General features: G+C 43.8%; 1 protein-coding gene across 8 annotated transcripts in view; it reads left to right on the top strand.

The window, feature by feature from the left end:
* The window catches only part of RPH3A (rabphilin 3A), a 119,271-nt gene extending 106,821 nt beyond the window's left edge, over positions 1 to 12,450 (top strand). For all 8 annotated transcript variants that reach the window (XM_030583239.1, XM_030583240.1, XM_030583241.1 and 5 more), the window contains 3 exons: positions 2,052 to 2,133; positions 4,540 to 4,636; positions 5,914 to 12,450. In XM_030583239.1, coding sequence (XP_030439099.1) covers positions 2,052 to 2,133; positions 4,540 to 4,636; positions 5,914 to 6,044 — 310 coding nt within the window. In that variant the 3' untranslated portion in view covers positions 6,045 to 12,450. The remainder of the gene's footprint in view (positions 1 to 2,051; positions 2,134 to 4,539; positions 4,637 to 5,913) is intronic.
* Positions 12,451 to 13,957: the final 1,507 nt, after the last annotated feature.

Genomic DNA, 13,957 nt, shown 5'->3' with positions numbered 1-13,957 from the left:
AAAAGAAACAAAAAATACATAAAAATGATGTCTCTGTATTAAGGTGACAAATACAGGGTCAATTGCTTAAAAGAAATATGAATAAACAGCCTTATTCAAAAAGAATACAATTCAAAACACTCCAGCAACTACACACATGTAAATACAAAAAAAAAAACCATATAAACCACTGTCCTTTCTGTACTTACAACTGGGAAACAGAAGATTAGAAAGCAGGAGACAGAAATCCTCTCATAGCCGAGAGAGAGTACAGGCAGAAGACAAAAACAAAGAACTCAGACACAAACTTCCCTCCACCCAGATTTGAAAAAGTCTTGTTTCCTGATTGGTCCTCTGGTCAGGTGTTTCAGGTTACTCCTTTCCAGGCGAAAGAGACATTAACCCTTAGCTATCTGTTTATGACATGCCCAGATTCTGATCTGTCCCATGCCCTTGCCATGAGCAGAGCCAGGCTGGCCTTTACTGCACGTCATGGTGGTGATGCCTCACTGCATCCAGAAATATGCATTTTTTTTTTTAAACAATCACTCAGGTACATGTGACACTGCAAGAGGCAGGAAGAACACACACAATTATTCACATTCTCAGCTCGCTGCAAAGTCTAATGACATCATCAATTTTTAAACTGGGCAAATTTTAATTTGAAGCTCTTAATCCAGAATAGATATTCCACAGTTATCCTTTCGGGATAGAACTTCTCTCTACACGAGAGGTCGGCAACCTTTCAGAAGTAGGGTGCCGAGTCTTCATTTATTCACTCTGATTTAAGGTTTTGCATGCCGGTAATACATTTTAACATTTTTAGAAGGTCTCTTTCTATAAATCTATAATATATAACTAAACGATTGTTGTACATAAAATAAATAAGGTTTTAAAAATGTTTGAGAAGCTTCATTTAAAATTAAATTAAAATGCAGAACCCCCTGGACTGATGGCCAGGCCCTGAGCAGTGTGAGTGCCACTGAAAATCAGCTCGTGTGCCATCTTCGGCATGCATGCCATAGGTTGCTTACCACTGCTCTACACCTAAACCACATATATTCCGCCCCCCCGCCCCCGGTCATTTTCCATTTCCTTTCTCCCCTTACAACAAGAACACTTTCCCCCTAAAAAATGAAATTAAAAACACTGATAACCCCTGCCCATAGCGATCTGCAAGTCTTGTTTGCTGTTCAACAAACTTGAATGTTTTTCCTCCAATGTCGTGCTTCATTCTCTCTCATGCTAAGCAAATAGAACCCTGGGATTTTGACTTTCAAAGATAATTTAAACAAAGATTTAATTAACACAAACTGTACAATTTAGCATTGAGTTTGGACTGGACTGTTAAGACAGCTAATTGATTATTAGTAGTAGTTGGGGTCTTTTTCAAGTCTCTCTAGACTAGTTTGTGTTTGTGCTCTTGAAATTCTCAGGAGCAGAGGCACAATGGAGTAGCTTGCCATGAAGGTTAAAAGTGGTTTGGCATCATAGAATAACCAACTTGTCTACTGCTTGTCAGTGTCGTGATTATTTCAGCCTCGCCACGCTTGTAGCTCTCACTAGCATTGGTGAAGCCCTTTTTGAGTTGTACGTGTATTTCCAGGTTAGTCCCTTGGGCATTTTCACACTCCTCTAGCCATTTCTTTGATCATTGCAATTTTCCATCGAGGTGCCTTGTGAGAAAATTGTGGAGCAGGTTACAAATAAACTGCCTCCGTGCGATCTCTTCTACAAACTCATTCTACAACAGATCCAAGTGAGAGGGGTGCTAGCTATTCGGATTTAGCATGATTCTTTTTAAAGATTGTCTTTCTAATTTAAGTACCAACAGTGCATCTATATACAGAGATTTATGCTGAGTTCAGTAACCAGTGCAAAGTGAATTGTTCTAGTCTTAGACTTTAACCCGATGATCTGAAACAGGTTTTTTTACTCATTTTGTTATTTTTATTAAGTTTTAACTTCCTTAGCTGCTATTCTTTCTGTCCAGAAACTCTTTTTTTCTTTAGCTTGCAAGCTGGCTCTCTGTTCATTCACTTCAGTTCTAAACTGCTTTATGTTGCTCCTAGTTGGCTGAAACCTGACGTGGGGAAAAAGGCCAAGCATAAGACACAGATTAAAAGGAAGACATTGAATCCCGAATTTAATGAGGTAAGGATGGATCCATTTTTTTAAATGGGACAAACTATTAATTCTTTGTGCATGTAAAACACAAGGCATTGCCAAGTGGCAACTGCTTTTTCAGACTTCTTCCTGTCTTCATACTGTTCAGGGATATTTCTGAAATAAATGAGTACAATTGTACTTTGTACTCATTTATTTGAAGTATAGGATTATAATTCAAAATGTTCTGGACAAACTGGAGAAATGGTTTGAAATAAATAGCATGAAATTCAATAAGGACAAATGCAAAGTGCTCCACTTAGGAAGGAACAATCAGTTGCACACAAGACAAAATGGGAAATGACTGCTTAGGAAGGAGCACTATGGAAAGGAATCTGGGGGTCATAGTGGATCACAAGCTAAATATGACAGAGTTCTGTGGAACCTTATAGGCTAACAAACGTATTGGAGCATGAGCTTTCATGGGTGAATACTCACTTCATCAGAGGCATGAGTCAACAGTGTAATGCTGTTGCAAAAAAGGAAACATCATTCTGGGATGTAGTAGCAGGAGTGTTGTGAGCAAGACACAAGAAGTAGTTCTTCTGCTCTACTCCACACTGATTAGGCCTCAACTGGAGTACTGTGTCCAGTTCTGGGCACCACATTTCAGGAAAGATGTGGACAAATTGGAGAAAGTCCAGAGATGAGCAACAAAAATGATTAAAGGTCTAGAAAATATGACCTATGAGGGAAAGTTGAAAAAATTGGGTTTGTTTAATCTGGAGAAGAGAAGACTGGGAGGGGACATGGTAACAGTTTTCAAGTACTTAAAAGGTTGTTACAAGGAGGAGGAAGAAAAATTGTTCTTAACGTCTGACGATAGGACAAGAAACAATAGGCTTAAATTGCAGCAAGGGAGATTTAGGTTGGACGTTAGGAAAAACTTCCTAACTGTCAGAGTGGTTAAGCACTGGAATAAATTGCCTAGGGAGGTTGTGGAATCTCCATCACTGGGGATTTTTAAGAGCAGGTTAGACAAACACCTGTCAGGGATGGTCTAGATAATACTTAGTCCTGCCTCAGTGCAGGGGACTGGACTAGATGACCTCTCGAGATTCCTTCTAGTCCTATGATTCTATGAGTCAGGAATCTTGGCAGCCTAATTGAAGCGTTTGATATTTTGGCCTTATCTCCTTGATTGGGGAGAAATATACATGCTAGATCAATCCCAATAACTGAGTGTCGTCTCCCCCTCTCTGAGACAGCGAGTGATCTAACTAAATCATGATTCTACACCACAGGTACATCCTGAGATCTCTGCTCTGACCGAATCAGAGGCCCCAGTATAACCTAGTCTCTTCCCACAATACAATTTGGGCTAAGTGAGCAGTGAGCAGCAGGGGTTATGTTGTCCCTATGTGGAAAGCTTCTGGGGTGTGATCAGTTTCATAACTAGCTTCCAAATTCTCGAAACTCCTGAGAAGAAGGTCATGTAAATGAAGATTGCTGAGATGACACTGGCAAGGAACTGGCTGCTGTCCCCTAGATCAGACCTCTTCTCACCACATTCTCCTGCTGCTGGAAAGGATCATGGTTAAAACGTCTCTGAAATGTATGGATAGTCTGAATTATTATTATAAAAAACCCCAAGCGATGACACACAAGTTCCCCATAAGACATTTTACCTTACAGAGGGCTTGATTCTGTGAGGTACTTTTCATCCTTGATCCCCATTGGCTTCCAGGAGAATTGGGAGCACCCCGCACCTTTCAGGGCTGGGTTGTATTACTGGTCTCCAGTTTCTCCGTTGGCTTTAAAAAGGAAGTATGAACAGTGGTGTTCCTCAGGCAGCTGTTCAAAGCGAGGCTCAGCCCAGGAGCAAAGGCCAAATGCCGTCCCTCCATGACTGATCCTTTGCTATGTCTGGAGATTCTGCTGAAGGGAAGAGCCAGTTCCCGCCATTCAATCCTTGCATTGAGGAGGCTTTGCTACTGTGCGACTGGCAAAATAACACACAGGGTGGCCTAGTGGTCAGAGCAGGAAACTGGCAGTCTGGACTCCTGGGGGGGAAATCCTGGCCCCACGGATTTTTCAGAGGTGCTGAGCACCCACAGCTCAGCACCCTAGAGAATCAGGCCAGAGTTTACCTCTGGCTCTGGAGTTGACCAGTCTGTAAAATGGACAATCCTGGCACCTCGCCATGGCCTAGATGTCCCCTTGATAGGGGCCTTGCAAATGCCTATGATAGTTATAAGGGGAGAACTTACCATGTAAGTGCATTTAGATCCATGGTCAAAGAGCAGAGTATGATTATTTGCTAGCAGTTTATTAAATCTCTGTGTGAGTCTTTTAAATTCACTGTGCACAATAAGCTTTAGAATGTAATGCTTCCTTAGATTCTTCTCTTAAAGCTGGGGTTTGGGTATAATTTTAATACTTTCTGCTTTCCAGGAGTTTTTCTATGACATAAAACACAGCGATCTGGCCAAGAAATCACTGGACATATCGGTCTGGGATTATGATATTGGCAAATCTAACGATTATATCGGTGAGTTACAGGTCTGTCTACTCTCTGCTGATTGATGGGAACAGGGTGTTTCCCTGCAGTCGCTCTGAGGTCACACACAGTGCCAGGTCAGAGGGGAAAGGCAAAGGATTGCTGACAGTTGGCCGGCTCTGCTTTGGAATCTGGAAGTGACCAAGGTGCTGGGTGCGATTAAAAACAGCAGGCACTTTGGCGGGGAGGGTGCTAAGAATGGGTTGGGCTTATCGGAGCGTGGCTGCAGTCTCTCTGCCACAAAGTATTCTCTCTGTATTTGAAGTGTTCAGTGATTTTCAAATGACTCACCTGTCCTTAGCTCCTCTTCAATACTCTGAAATACAGAGATGTTTCATTTTAAGCATTGAAGTAGGACCTCGTGGGTAGCAGGTCCGGTGACTCAGCTGCAACTCCTCACGTTGCACCATTGTATAGAGGACCTTGGCTCACGAGCGGATTCTGCTCTGGGCTGATTTTATAAAAATTGCCCATTTGACTCCTTTTTTTGGTCAGCACCTTTTCCAAACTCTAACTTGGTGCCTGGCTCTAGGTCAGAGTAACCTGGGGAGCAAGGAAATTTCAGGCCAGATTGTGGCCTTTCTGCATACGGGCGGGTGCCTAGACAGCTCTGCTCTCAGCCATGTGCATTGAGCAGGGAGGCGCCAGAGCCCCGTCGCTTGAAGGAAGGGGAAGGTGCTATCAATAGTGTGTGGTGCTAGACCCCCCAATATCGGCATGGCTATCAGCCTGCCCCTCTTCTGCTTGCACCCGTTACATAAATATCAAAGTAGCTGAACCTGTGTATGTGGCTGCTCTATCCCAGCAGGATCGCACCACAGGAAGAATTCTCCAGCTGCAGCTGCAGGGTACTGTAAAGTGCATCTGGATCTCCCATACCACGCTACTTCCGCTGGGTTAAGCCAACAATAATAGGAGGAGGGGTTGTAGGATGAGAACATGGTTTGAACAACGAAATATTTCGTGTTCGACTATTCAGAACTCCTAGGGTCCAGGCTGTCCTGTGTGGAGGGGTGGGGTGAGGGTCTCCCACTGGGGTGCCATTTTAGATGAGTTTCAGTCGTCTGTGGTGTTGCCTCTATTTTGTGCTGACTAGAAGACCCCAGTCTCCAGAGCTTGTCAGTCTGGGCCCTTTTGCCAGCATTAAACTCGCATGAAATTTTAAACTGGGGAGGAAAAAAAAAATACAGAAAAAAGTGGCACCACAGAGATGGGTAATTGGAACCCTGGTGTCTTCTTTGACTGTCCTGCCTGCTTCTTTCCTGCAGGCGGATGTCAGCTGGGCATCACCGCCAAGGGGGAGCGTTTGAAACACTGGTACGAGTGTCTGAAGAATAAGGATAAGAAAATTGAACGCTGGCACACTTTACAAAACGAGAACCACATTGCAAGTGATTAAGGTCCCCAGCACAAGTCTCTCTGAAGTCCACACCCTCTGCCAAGTCACAGTAGATTTCCAATGTCTGTCTTCCGAAGCCTATGCTACATGTCTTGCCTACATCTCCTTGGATCCCAGGAACGTTATGCTGCCCCGTCTCCTTGACGCCAGCATCCTCTGTTCACCATTCTCATCCTAAAGAGCAACCTGGATCTCGTGTGTTCAAATCCATTTCTGACAGTGCATCATTCTGATGTATGATTTTGTCAAGCAATAGTCACACACTGAGGATTTTCATTTGTCTTCATTTCTCACCAGTCTAACCTGCATCATAATATTGTTTCCTATTCTGTTTGTTGAAGGTGTTTGTTCGTGAGGTGGTGTTTTACTTGGGTGCTCATTGTTCTGTCCTCATTAACCCACGTGCGTTTATTTTTCTCTCTGCACGTCTCTTTCCACTCCCCTCATTTTTCTCTTGGCCAACTGAAATACTTTTAACATCAGTTCTGTCTATTGGGATGCACAGTCATTAAACCTACCCTATTACTGTTTTCAGCATGTGATGGGGGAGCAGTTTGAAAGTTGTCACAGCATCAGACAGTTCAGTTCATTTGATATCAATACCTCAGTTGCAATAAGCAAAAGGCTGTTTCTTCTGTGCTGGGTTTGGTTATAAACATAACTCAGTAACTGCATTTCCACTGATATAATCCGCAGAGCACTAGGTATTTGGCTTCTTTTCCAAAGGGAACATTTTTGCAGTGTACAGAGCTAGCAGACAGGGTGGTAAATACTTCTGAGTTTTCACAGAAAGGACACTGAGTGTTATGGCATTTCAATAAATAACTGGAGATAGAGAGCCACCTTCTGCATGCTCATTTTGGAAACACCAGATCTGAGTTTTGATTTGTTTCAGACACAATTAATTTTGGAACTAGGAACCTGCACATGCTCTTACTCTAGGAATCCTTCCTTGTCTTAGACTTGTGACCACCTCCCATTCCACTCAATATGGCTACATAACCTAGCAAATAGCTGTATTTTGGGGGCTGAATTTGTTAAGCTCTCTTGAGACAGTGTTTTCTGTTTCATAATAATTTCATAGATGTTCATTTTACCACCTGCAGGTGGGAAAACATTTCCTAAGGAGTTGATGTGTTTAGGTATTTGTTTTCCTTTTAAAATACAGCACTTAATGAAATTATCTGGGACAGTTAGTGGTCTTCCAACTTCAATTTTCTGGTGGGTTTCCTTTTATTATTGCACAAAAGAAAGATTTGCTTCAGTCTGTGCTTAATTTCTTGTTTGTGGGTATTTTATTTCATATCAACTACAAGAGAGTCGACAAGCTCTTGAATTGATATTGATCTTTTTAATACCAGTCTGATCCATCTGCTGTTTTGCACAACCTTCAAGCATAGCAATGTCAGGATTAGTACAGTAAGTACTCCTGGAATATATGGTCGCTCAGCTACAAACTTTGCATGCTAAACAAAACCTAAAGACCTTGGTTCAGGCTCCTTGGTTCATGACTCCTTTGCAGGCTGCTGCTCTCCTCTCTGCTACGGTGGTGGTGTTGCGTGGTGTATTCTGAACTGAGCTGTACCTCAGTGTCCTTTAATTTTCTATGTTGATGAGTTATTTTCTTATTCTTGGCTTTTTTCAGTGGAATTTAATAGTACTAGTCATTTGCAATGAACATCTTTATAAAGCTTTAACTTCACAGACAGAGGGGAAAATCCAATCCTCTCTCCAGCATGAAGGTTTCAATGGGCTGTCACTGTACTGTATTCCTGTGATGTGCTTTTACACAGAAGAAACTATAGGCTAGTAATCCTCCTGCCTGGAGTCCTTCGCTTTCTTCACCCGCCGTTTCTTTTAGAGCCTTGAGACCGTGGGGGCAGTCCCTGGAAGTGAAGGAAGTGCATTGCTCAACTGAATAACTTCACTCCTAGCGCATCACCAGATCGTGGGCCCTGCGCATGTCTCCTAAGCTGCTGTTTTAGTTTGTGGATTGTTTCTTGTCCTCTTGTGCAGTGTGATTCTTTTACGCTCGTAGAACATAGATGTATAGCATTACAGGGAGTGCTGGCTCCTGTGGTCATTTAAATGTCAATGTGATAAAACTGAGATGAATTTTCTCCCTCCCTCCAAGGTGAATAAAGTTCAATATTGTTTGCATTGTTCTGAGTAAAACCAACAAAGGCTTTCTGCACCCTCAGACACCTGTCCACACAACACTACAGGACGCTGTTGCTCTGGGCCAAACCACAGCAGGGGCCTGTTGCACCATCGATTTGATAAGGGATCACATCCAGACCTGGTGCATGTCCCCTCCCCTCTTTCAACAGGCAGGTGGCAATGCTAATGTTTATGGTGCCTTCTTTTGGTTCCCCTTTCCCCTCTGACTGCCCCTTCTCCCCTAGCTGTGATTTCAGAGGGCCAGTCTTTTCTCTGCCTTACAGTGGGTGGGTCTGTGCTGCAGGCATTTTATGGTTCATTCGGGTCAACCCAGAGTGTTGGAGTTGGGCCCATGATGTGAAGGTCACATCCTGACCTTTCCCAAGGTTGAGGGACTCAGAGCTGGGTTTTAGGCTAAGGAACCTGCATGCCTATTCAGCCTTTCTTCTGTTTTCAAGATGGTGCTGTTTGCCCCCTGAGGTGACTGGTGTAGTGAACAGGGCATACAGGCTGGGCCCAACCTTTCTGAGCTGAATCTGCCTGGAGGGTCCACTGAAATGTATAGGAGCCCTGCTAACTTCCTTTCCTCAGATTTCTCTCTGGCACTGAACCAAAGGAAGCCAGGCCATTCCCAGTGGGAATGAATCCTGTCCTCTTCTCAATAAAATCTACCACTCACGTCCAGGTGGAGCCGTGCCCATACACAGACGTTGAGGCTTTGTCCTTTGACGTCAATGAAAAGACTCCCAGCGACCTCACTGGGTATCGAATCGGCTGCCCTGTGTATTTGGTAACAACCCCATGGAAGTTCCTGGATGCCACGTTCTCTGCCCGTGCTAGGCTCAGGAGACAGACAGCAGCCTGTCAGTTCCTGGCTGCAGGGTTTCTTCCCTGATGTAGTGCAGGACTTCCCTTTGTCCAGTGTAAAAACAAACTACGGATCATAATGCAATGGCAGAGCAGCCTTCCAGCTGTGCGCCTTTCTGGCAGAATGGACAGCCTGGCTGTTTCAGGCAGGCAAGGTTCGCTCTCCTGTTTTGCTGTGGGTAATCACCTTGACCAGGCTCTGCAATATATAGCAAAACAGAAGGGATAACATCTTGCTCCAGAGAATCTCCTCAACAGTCCTTACAGGCTCTTTGTTCATTCTGGAGAGCTCGGTTTTCAGGGCTTCTTGTTGAAGCCCCAGCTCTGCTGCCTGGAAACTTGTGCCTTGAGCCTAAAACCACTCAAACCACCTGCAAAGGTTCCTTCTGGATAAGGGACCCAGCTTCTTGTAGACACCTGCATCAGCCCCTTCGGGGAGGAGTGGAGGGTGGAAAGCCCTCCGGAACTTGGTAATGGAGGAACCTGACTTTACTCTGGGGTTTACAGTTAAACTGCTGGACTGGTTTAATGTGACCAAAATGTCTCAGGCTAGAACAGTGCAAGGCTGAACCCTCCCTTGGGAGCAGACAGACTTCCACAGGAAATTGTCCCACGGTCATTAAAGCACGCACCTGATGTCGGAGTGGCCAGTTAAAGGGAAGACCCCAGTGTAGAGATTTGCAAGGCAGCATAGGGAAATGCTCACAGTCTTTCCCTAGATGGGACACCTTTTGCAGATGCGCTTCTGATTGGACAATCCAAATGTCTGGGGAATATGATCACATTTCTATCAGCCTCTTCTGCTTGACCAAGCAATGATGATTATTCAGGGCCCATCAGCTCTGGTTTGAAGGGATGGAGACAAGGGAATTTTTCTCTACATTGATACATTTATTTTCAGCATCTTAGATACAATGGCCCACACTGAGACACCCTTCCTAATTCATTTCAGAGCAATTTGACTGGGGTGGGGGGTTCAGTACAGTAATCTCTCCACCCTCTTCCTTTCCCGGGGTTAGACTCATTCTTTGGTGTGCATCTATATTGCTGCTTTCTCAACTCCTTTTGAACATGCGAGGAGGGTTCAGAAGTCAAAGCTGCTCTAAGGACAGAGGAATCCAGAAAGGCAGCCCCCGATCTCCAGTGAAGTCTGGGTTGTGAATGGCCGTTCGTTGCAAGTAACCGGAATTCCGAGTAACTCCAAGCTGCTGCCGCTGTGATACAGAATAGAAACCCTGAAGTCTGAGAGCCTCTTTCAGCCAGTAGGACCAGTTAAAAGCAGAGGGCCTGATTCTTTGCTGTTCTGTACCCTGTGTCCTCATCTACACTGTGCTAAGAGGGCATAAAACACTAATCATAGATCATAGATTATTAGTGTTGGAAGGGACCTCAGGAGATCATCTAGTCCAACCCCCTGCTCAAAACTGTTTGTGTACCTGCTGCCGAGGCATTTTTCACCAGTGTGACTGCCACAACACAGTACAAGGTAACACAGACTCAGGACTAGGACATGAGTCGTTGCTCTGGGACACTAAAACAGATTTAGAAATGTGTGAGATCTCTGAAATCGTTAACGCCAGCTCTCTTAAAAGCACGTTCTGCAGAGGAGCTCTTGAGATCAGAGTTCCTGCAAAGCCCTGAAACATTTCTCTCCAAATATTAACCTAGTTCCCATTGAGATGTATTGATTTTTCTCTATAGTTGGGTGAAGAAATTCTGCCCAGTATTTTCTAGGCCCTGTGTCAGGAAAGCACTGAAGCACTTTCTTAAATCCACTCTCTTCAACTTTAAGCATGTGCTTAAAATTAGGCTCGTGCTTAGGAGCTTTCCTGAATGAGACCCTAGTGCCCTCCCAGCTCTGATGTTGTGTCCCTCATTGAGAGAGGTTGTATCTCCCTGAGGCTTAAGCCCTGTTTCCATAGTAATACGTAAGGTCAGCTTATCTGGTCATTCAGAATACCTGATCCTTGAGGCAATTGCATCCCACCGGGTCATGGCTGCAGATTCTCCAGTCCCTGTTTCTTTATGGCCAGCCCTGGCTGCATTGTCTCCCTTGCTAGAATAGTCTTTTTTTTTTTTTTTTTTTTTTTTTTTTAGATTAGGGTCATCAGGGCAGTTCACCGTACTCACTTGTGGTCTCGCTTACCCATTATGCACATTTAGCTTAATTTCTTTGCCATTTGAGTTCAGTACCTCTGTGCCTCTCTGCAGTGTTGCTGCTAAGTAACCTGAAGATATTCTCTTTATCCCCTGCTACCTGTAGATCTATGCTTCTCAGACTCTTTTTAAATTAAGGACATATTTCTGTTTCATGTCCTTGGTTCCTAGCCTCATTATCTTGCATTTCTCTGCACAGAATTCCATAAAGTGCTAACTGTTCTCTGCCCCTAGACTCCTGAAGTCAAGTGAGATGTTATTGGCTTTGTCCTGTCGACGGACTGCTGCTGCTTTTGGCTCTGCCTTGCTAACTTTTGTATCACCGGCAAACGTTACCATCTCATTATCCTCTGCAAGGCTGTTCTCTTAGGCCATTGAGACGTAAAGTGAACAAACTGATGCAAACCCTTGCACTGATCCTTTTAACTTCCCGTGGCCGGTGAAGGCTGCTCCTTCTTTCCATCCCATATTTTTTTCCACAGCTGAGTGTCTTCTATATTTTATATTCATTAATTTCTTCACTCAAGAAACTTAGAGGGATATTCACAAGGGCAGTTAGGTGCCCCCTGAAAGTTTAATGGTGGTTGTGTACTTTGAAAATGTCCTTCCATCCTTCCTTCGTGTATTGCACTTCTCAGCAATGTATAGAGTCCAAATAAATTATGTCCATAGTAGCTGATCTACACTGAGAATCCAAACTAAAATTGTCAATTCTACCTGTTTTTGCTTTTCTGGTCTATTTCTGCTTTCCCTCCCCCATTTTCAGTACCTTTCCTAGTGGTAAATTTGAGCATACATGTCTAAAGTGCTCTCAGTCTTTTCTTAAATCTAAAATCTAAATCTTTTTTGCCAAATCTATCATTCCCTCCCTATTTTCCAGAGGTTTTATATAAATTTGCCTTTTTATGCTAAGTATATAAAAAGTGGTTTGCAAACAAAGCTTAATTTTCAAAGTTGGATGCTTATTATGGGGCATTAATTTGAGTACCTCCCTTGTCATAGGTATCCAAACAATCTGCATTAGACTCTACCAATTCAGAACTGACCACCTTCGATGCTGAGTGAGGAAATTGGGTTCACAATATTTATAGGTCTAGCAGTGTCCTATGCTGTAAAGTTCTATTATAGAATTGACATAATAATTTAGCTAATCCTGATGTGTTAAGGAGCAAAGTTTGGATGGAGATGTTAATTCTTGGGGACCCCTTCCCCCCCCCAAAAATTCTAAGCAATTCCTTCAAAAGATGATGGCAGTAAAGCCTTCTTTGTGTATGTACATATATATACACACAGAACAATTAAACAAAGATTGACTTTACCTGGCAACTTCTTACCATTATCTCTCTTAACATTCCCGACTTGGTCTGCTTTACTTTTGAAGAAGTTCTATTCAAGTCATATACTTATTCAAACATTTTTCCATTGCTGATCCCACTTTCTGAGTATTACGTAAGTCACACTAAATGTCTCCATTTCTCACCCGTTTCTGATTTTTGTGTTGGCGATTTGTGACCTGACCTAGTTTTTTGCCTTTGTAAATAAAGCATGCACACATGGCTTGGGAATGGTGCAGGAGCCTTGTCTACTGATGTTCGCATTCTAACTAGCATGCAGTGATTTTACAGCAAAATGTCAGTTTACCAATAATGAAAGAGAAATGTAACACAGAAACTAGAAATACTCTCCAGTCTTCCGCTGCATGCAGGTACAAACATCTTCTCTCTTCATGTGATATCTAATAAAGTAAGACTATTGGAAAAAAACCCAGACCAGCTTCTTGGTTTTAATTTTAATTCAACAACCTGATTGAAGGAGAGTCACTTCAGTAGAAGCAGCAAAGAGGACTTCAGTAGGACAACCAAATGGGCCAAATCCTGAGCTGGCGTACATCAGCATGACCTCATTGATCACAATAGATTTACACCCGCTGCGGAGGATCTGGCTTAATGTTCTAATGGTAAGAAGTCCTGCTCCGCCTCACAGTGAGTTTAGGGACCCAGTGCGTGTTTCAGGAATGGATGTATAAATCCTGTGTTAGCGTGGGCTGACTTTAGTGAATGATACGACTTCAAATCGTAGGAACGTTGTGGAAATGGCCTTGAGTCAGAATGGTGAATCCAAGATCTGAGGTCACGTCACTTCAATTGCTGATAGGGATTATTATTCACTCGTATTCCAGCAACCACAGTGGATCATAGAATTTAAGGCTAGAAGGGACCCCACGCCATGCAGTCTGACCTCCTGTATGGCACAGACCATCAACAGCACCCAGCACCTGCACACCAAAGCCAACAACCAGAATTAGACCAAAGGATTACAGCCCTCAGGAGAACTGATTAAGTGAGAGACACCCAGATAATCCTGGCAAGAGACCCAAACCCGCACACTGCAGAAGAAGGTGAAACTCCCCAAGGTCTCTGCCATCTGACCTGGACGGAAATTTCTTCTCAGCCCCCACATATGGGAAAGATATTTGTGAATCCGAATGTAGCATGAGTGATTGGTCACCGGCAACATCGTATGGCACCTCTGCTGCTGGGTACTCTTCTAGCTAAAGCATTCCAGTCCCTTAGGCCCCCGCCAAGTCAAACATTTAAGCATGTGTTTAATTCCCAGTGATGCCCTCAATCCAGACACAGCCCCGTGTAACTTAGGTTGCATTTACCCTGCAGTTGCGAGGCGATTCGCAGTTCCGGTAGAGGTACCGGCAGTAGTTCCGCTCGGGCTAG

The sequence above is a fragment of the Gopherus evgoodei genome, chromosome 13 (genome assembly GCF_007399415.2).
Source record: "Gopherus evgoodei ecotype Sinaloan lineage chromosome 13, rGopEvg1_v1.p, whole genome shotgun sequence".
Taxonomy (NCBI): Eukaryota; Metazoa; Chordata; order Testudines; family Testudinidae; genus Gopherus; species Gopherus evgoodei.
This window is presented reverse-complemented; position numbering and strand designations above follow the sequence as displayed.